The sequence below is a fragment of the Tupaia chinensis genome, unplaced genomic scaffold, assembly GCF_000334495.1.
Source record: "Tupaia chinensis unplaced genomic scaffold, TupChi_1.0 Scaffold000271_1, whole genome shotgun sequence".
Lineage (NCBI taxonomy): Eukaryota > Metazoa > Chordata > Mammalia > Scandentia > Tupaiidae > Tupaia > Tupaia belangeri.
This window is the reverse complement of record NW_006159752.1, coordinates 2,828,659-2,834,929: the sequence shown is the minus strand read 5'-3', so window position 1 is coordinate 2,834,929 and position 6,271 is coordinate 2,828,659. Positions and strand designations below refer to the sequence as shown.

Here is a 6,271-nt window from a genome sequence, read left to right as displayed (position 1 = left end):
CAGGGTAGGTCCCCATGCCACATCCCTTAGGGGTCTACTTTTACTTCCTATTTACCAGCTTTTAAAATCATTCTGCTTTGTGATTATGTGACCAGTGTACGTCCTTGTCAAAAATAACCCAGTTCCATGTCAGCTTGAACCATATCCTCTGCTGCTGACACAGAGTTGGCACACAAGTATTCTTTGGAATAGCTTGTTTTTCCTCATGTGTTTACTCTCACACGGACAGGAATCCAATAAATATTAACATAATCTACTCTGCACCAATCCACATTCTATCCAGAAGAAGCTGTAGGCTGGTGGCAAAACATTTGAGTGATTCTAACTCTTCCTCTCCTTTTTAAAATCGCTAACATAGCAATTATTTTCATCTCAAGGGTAAGCAAACAAAACCTAACCACCATTTAAGATTTTCCCAGCCATCAGCCTGTAATCATTTGTCTGTCCTGCTGGGTTAATTTTTTACTCGTATTGCACCAATCTAGATAAGTTGGTGAAGGTCTGATAAATCAGAAGACTTGAGTCCGAGTCTTGGCTCTCTTACTCATTAGCTTTTTAACTGTGAGCAGTCACAAAAACTCAATCCACAAATTCTCAGCACTGTTAAAGGGCCATCATTTCCCCTCACAGGATTGGCATGAGAATTAAACTGAAGCCCACGAAAGACGTGTATAATCTAGATCAATATCCTGAAAACACGAGAAGTGTTTCATAAGGATTAATAACCTATGTTGTGGGAACAGCAGGTGGCATGGTGGTTAAGGTGCTGGGCACTCCCACATGGCCGATCACCATTCGAATCCTGGACATGGTGGCTTGCTTTCTCGCTTTCTCTCTCTCATCAGACAAATGAATGATTAAACAAAATTCTATAAAGAAAAGAAAAAAAAAAACAACTATGTCAATCATGGGCCATAAGGTAGCATGGGGGTTAAGGAGGCTGGATTCCACATGGCCAACTCTTCAGTTCAAATCCTACACCTGGTAGCTTGAAAATTACATGTGTGTATACATACCCAAAAACATCCCAAGAGGAGAATGAAGGAAAAGGAATTACAGCATGGACATACATCCTAACAAACTTCAAAACAAAACAAAACAAATTATGTGTTGTGTTAACGAGTTTCAGCTCTGTAGTCCAGGACCCCAAGTTCAAATCCCAAATGAGTATCTGTGGCCTAGGCAGTTGATTTGGCCATCCATTTCTGCCAGGTGTTTTGTACCTTGCATCGGATCTAGTGTATTATCCATTTACGCTTGTGTCATTTCTGAAATAACAGTATATTCTATTTTTAAACATTTTTGGTACAACATAGCTCTTAGCCTCGCCCTTCACATACAGGAACTCAATAAGTATTAACACCATCTACATTTGTTTGGCAAACGGCGCCTATTCTCTCTGCCAGGGCAACATTAGGTGATCAAGGAAAGCGGGAGGATGAGGAAGAACGCACACAGCAGTTGCTCTCGTCATCCATGCATATATTTAGAGGTGCTGTATTTCAGATCATTCAAAACCAAGATGAATGACAGGTGGGAAACACAACAGGACACCTAGACGACATTTGGAATAAAATCATTTGGCCTAATTTTCATGACCACGGATTTCAGTGAATACCACCACCCGTGCCAGGTGTACCAGATAATGCCGTTGTCTGTCTCAGCCGTGTAGGCGCCACCGTGGTATAAACCATTCAGGTTTGCAGAGTGACACCTAGTGGGAGAGAAAAAGAAAACGGAGCCATCAGACTAGAACAGAGTCTTCAGAAACCCTTTTATTTTGCTAGCAAATGATCAAAACTTTTTTTTTTTTGAGAGGTTTTTGCTATAGGGTGCGTGCACTCTCCAGACAGACAGAGAGAGACAGGGAGACAGAAAGTGAGAAATCATCCCTCAGGGGGATGGTCACGCCACAATCCCTTCTCCTCCATTCTCCTCTGGGGATCTTGGGCACGCACGCACACGTGCCCGGCGTGAGTTTTAAGCCAGCAGGTCGGGGACGCGAACCATAGTCACCCAGTTGGGAGTCCAGCGATATAGCCATTACATAACTGCTGGTCCCAAAAACTTTTTTTTTTTTTAAGGTTTCTCTCATAGGGCATGTACACTCTCCAGAGAGAGACAAAGCAAGACAGAGAGAAGGAAAGAAAGAAGTCACCCCTGCCCCTCCCCAAGGGGATGGCCACGGTATAGGCCCTTGTCCGCAATTCTCCTCTCAGGAGTCCCGCACACATACCCAGCATGATTTTCAAGTCACCAGGTCTGGGACTTGAACCATGGTGGACCATGTGGGAATCCAGTGCCTTAACTGCCACACCACTGAGACTCTAAATGATGAATTCTGCCCTTTTCTCCAGACAGGTGAGTATCAATTTTCTTTTTTTTTTTTTTTTGAGAGAGATTTTTGCAATAGTGTGTGTGTGTGCTTACCAGAGAGAGAGAGAGACAGAGACAGAGAGACAGAGAGTGAGAAATCACCATCCCCTACAGGGCATGGACATGCTGCAATCCCTTCTCCATTCTCCTCTCAGGATCTTGGGCGTGCACACACATGTGCCCAGCGTGGGTTTTAAGTTGCCAGGTCCGGGACTCAAACCGTGTTCAACTACGGGAGAGCCAAGCGACGTAACCATTATGCCATCTGCGGGTCTCAAGTATCGGTTTTCAAAAACAGAGATTGCTACAACAAGTAGCTTTTTTGACTAGTGGGGTTTACCAACAGAACAAATCAGAGGCCAACTGAAATACCATTAAAAAATGAGGACTCCTGTTCTTAACGGTCTTTCCCACCCAGAGAAAGGCCAGCAATGGAGGCACAGCAGGAACGCCACGCTTCGCCTTGGGGGCCTGCCTGGAAGGCCCGGGCTATGCCCAGTGACCTCCCTGCCCACACAGGGCAGGCACGTGGATGCCCGTGACCTGGCTGCAGGGCAGCTGGTGAATTGTAGTGTGGGGACCCTGATGAGGATGCCCGTCCCTCTCTGTCTCTTTCTCTATGTGGCTCTCTTTAATGGAAGAAATAAAATGAGGCTCTTCTAATTGCCAGAGGTCATGTGCTCTTACCTGAGAGAGACAGAGAGAGAGGGAGATGGGGAAAGCACCCCTCGAAGGGGGGCACGGTCATGTGACAATCCCTTCTCTTCCATTTCTTCGTCGTCTTGGAATTTGGGGAATGCATATATGCCCAGTAGGCTTGGGCCAGGATTTGAACCCTTGTCACTCACATGAATCCAGCTTCCTTAACCACTAGACTATGAGCCTAGCCTTTAATTTTTTTTTTTTAATTTAAGAGCATCATAAACACAGTTTTATGAGAGCAAGTTATTTTATTTTATTATTATTATTTTTATTTGCCAGAGGGTACCTGTACTTGCTAGAGAAAGGGAGAGGGAAGGAGGGAGACAGCACTTCTCAATGAGACACGGTCACGCTGCGATCTCTCTGCCTTCATTTCTCCATCCTGCTGGGTTGTGGGCACACATGTCCAGGGGCCAACAAGTTTTTCAAGCTGCGAGGGCTGGGACTCAAGCCCCTGTCAGCCATGTGAGATCTGGCTCCTTTAACTACTAGGTTATGGGCCCAGCCCTGAGCTTTCCTTTGAAAATGAAACAAAGAAAAACAAGGGAATAAAAATTCGACCTTGTAACCTGCAGCTTCCATCCTCCCGCTCAGTACTGTGTGACAGTTGTACTTAGCAAGAGAGGCGAGGGGGACAGAGTGAGTGCAGGCGCTGCCTGGCCTCTCCAGGGAAATTCACACTCACCTCTGTACTCAGCAGTCCCCTGCCAAGACTTGGCTTTCGTCATTCCAACTCCCTTCCTCCTCTTTTAAAAATTGCTAGCATTATCAGTTATTGTAAATCTCTAGGGCAAGTAAACAGAAGCTAAATCACATTTAAAGTCCTTCCAGCGATTAACCAATAGTCACATGTCCAAGTTGCTGAGTTAAATTTTTTTTTTTTGAGAGGTTTTTGCTATAGGGCGCGCGTTCGCCAGAAACACAGAGAGACCCAGAGAGACAGAAAGCAAGAAATCACCCCCCAGGGGGGATGGCCACACTACAATCCCTTCTCCTCCATTTTCCTTTCGGGATCCTGGGCACGTGTACACATGCGCCTGGCGTGAGTTTAAGCCACCAGGTCTGGGACTCGAACCACAGTCGACTACATGAGAGTCCAGCGACACAGCCATTATGCCAACTGCTGGTCCCGCTGAGTTAATTTTTGACATGAGTTACACCAATCTAGATAAGCTGGTTAGAAAATGATACATTTTTAAAATATCCCTCTGCATAGGAGTCTGTAATTTGTCTCTGATAAGTTATATGTAGAAGTATGTGATAATTTTCTGTGTTGTTATTATATAATTATGATATTTTATTAAATAATTATTTATTCAATTTTATTTATTATTATTATTTTATTTGCTACAGAGCATGTGTACTCACTAGAGAGAGAAAGAAAAGGAAAGTGAGAAAGCAAGTCACCAGGTCTGGGACTTGAACCTCAGTTGGCCGTGTAGGAGTCCAGAGCCTTAACCACCATACCACCTGCTGGCTCCTACTTCTTTCTTTTAAAAATTAATTAATTATTACTATTATTATAGAGGCAAGAGGCTCAGCGTGTTGCCCTGGCTGGCCTTGAACTCCAAGTCCTCTTGCTTCAGCCTCCTGGCAGCTGGGGCTACAGCCTACGCCACTGCGTTCTGCTTAATTACCATCTATTTCTTTATGATACAATCAATGAAAAGATGGCGGACATCAGGTTATAAGGAGAACATCTGCGATGGATAGTTCTGAAAACCAATGGAAACAAACTGAATTTACTAAATCAAAACACATACTGGGGGCTTTTCCCATGGCGCAGGGGGTAAGCCCTGTGCACCGGGAGCTGTCCCCTGTGGCTGGCTGTGATTTAAATCCTGGCCCCTGTGGCTTGAAGAGAGGCTACAAGAGGTAAATCGCAGTTGAGGCAGTCCTGATAGAAGCAGCACCGAGTTTCTGGGACAATGACTGTCTTGCCAAATCCATGGCCTTATCATCTCCTTTGACTCCAAGGCCAATGTCAGCTCCCTGGGAGGCCCCAGCTTCTGAATTGCCCTTCCTTGTTCTCCCTGCACCCGTATCATTAAAGTCAGGTGAGTCATTCATTCATCCCAGTGTTATATGTATGACTCTTGCCATTCAAGTGTAGTTAAGCCAATCACCTGGCTAGAGTAGCTGTATTTTATTTATTTATTTATTTTGAGAGGTTTTTGCTGTAGGGCACGTGCACTCGCCAGACAGTCAGAGAGAGACAGACAGAAAGCGAGAAATCACTCCCCAGGGGGGATGGTCACGACGCAATCCCTTCTCCTCCATTCTCCTCTAGGGATCTTGGGCATGCACACACACACGCCCGGCATGAGTTTTAAGCCACCGGATCTGGGACGAGAATCACAGTCGACTACGTGAGAGTCCAGCAACATAGCCATTACACCAACTGCTGGTCCCTAGAGTACCTGGTTTTGATCTCCTGGTGATATTAGTGATTATTTTGGTAATGGAATTCTGGTCAACATCAAATGTTCTTGATGCTTGTACACAGCTTCATGAAGTAACAGCTAAGTTTTAAATAACAGTAACTTAGAACAGCACAGGGGGGGACCAGCAGATGGTGTAGAGTTCGAGTCCCAGATCCGGCGGCTTAAAACTCACGCAGGGCATGAGTGTGTGCATGACCAAAATCCCGAGAGGAGAACAGAGGAGAAGGGATTGTGGCATGGCCATCACCACCCTTCCAGGGCAGGGGGTGGGGGGTGTGATTCCTTGGTTTCTGTTTCTCTGTCTCTCAGCAAGCATACATGCCCTATAGCAAAAATCTCTCTCTTAGAAAAAGAAAGAAGAGCACAGGGGGAAAAAAAAGAGAAGGAGGAGAAGGTGAAGAAAATGCTTTTAAAAGAAGAGAAAGACCACTACCAGACGTGAACTTGGAACCCACCCAAGTGGGTCATCCTTGGAGTGTCCCATTTCACTTTGCACCATTGTCGGGCCCCCCAGAAATGGCTATTTCATGTGATATGAGACAGTAGAGAAGCTAGACGATTATCAGGACATCACAAATACTTTCCATATGCATATTGGGTCGTCAGAAAAGTCATGACCTATTTTTCTATGATTTTCCATGCAAAAATGTATCATGACTTCTCTGATGACCCAATATTTACATATATATTTATATTTATAATATTTGTAATGGGACTGGCAGGTGGCATGGCGGTTGAGGTGCTAGACT

General features: G+C 45.0%; 1 protein-coding gene across 1 annotated transcript in view; it reads right to left on the bottom strand.

The window, feature by feature from the left end:
- Window positions 1–1,461: 1,461 nt before the first annotated feature.
- FGL1 (fibrinogen like 1) overlaps window positions 1,462–6,271 on the bottom strand; it is a gene marked incomplete in the record, with an annotated part of 36,730 nt that continues 31,920 nt past the window's right edge. The window contains 1 exon segment of the mRNA XM_027772349.1: window positions 1,462–1,714. Coding sequence (XP_027628150.1) covers window positions 1,555–1,714 — 160 coding nt within the window.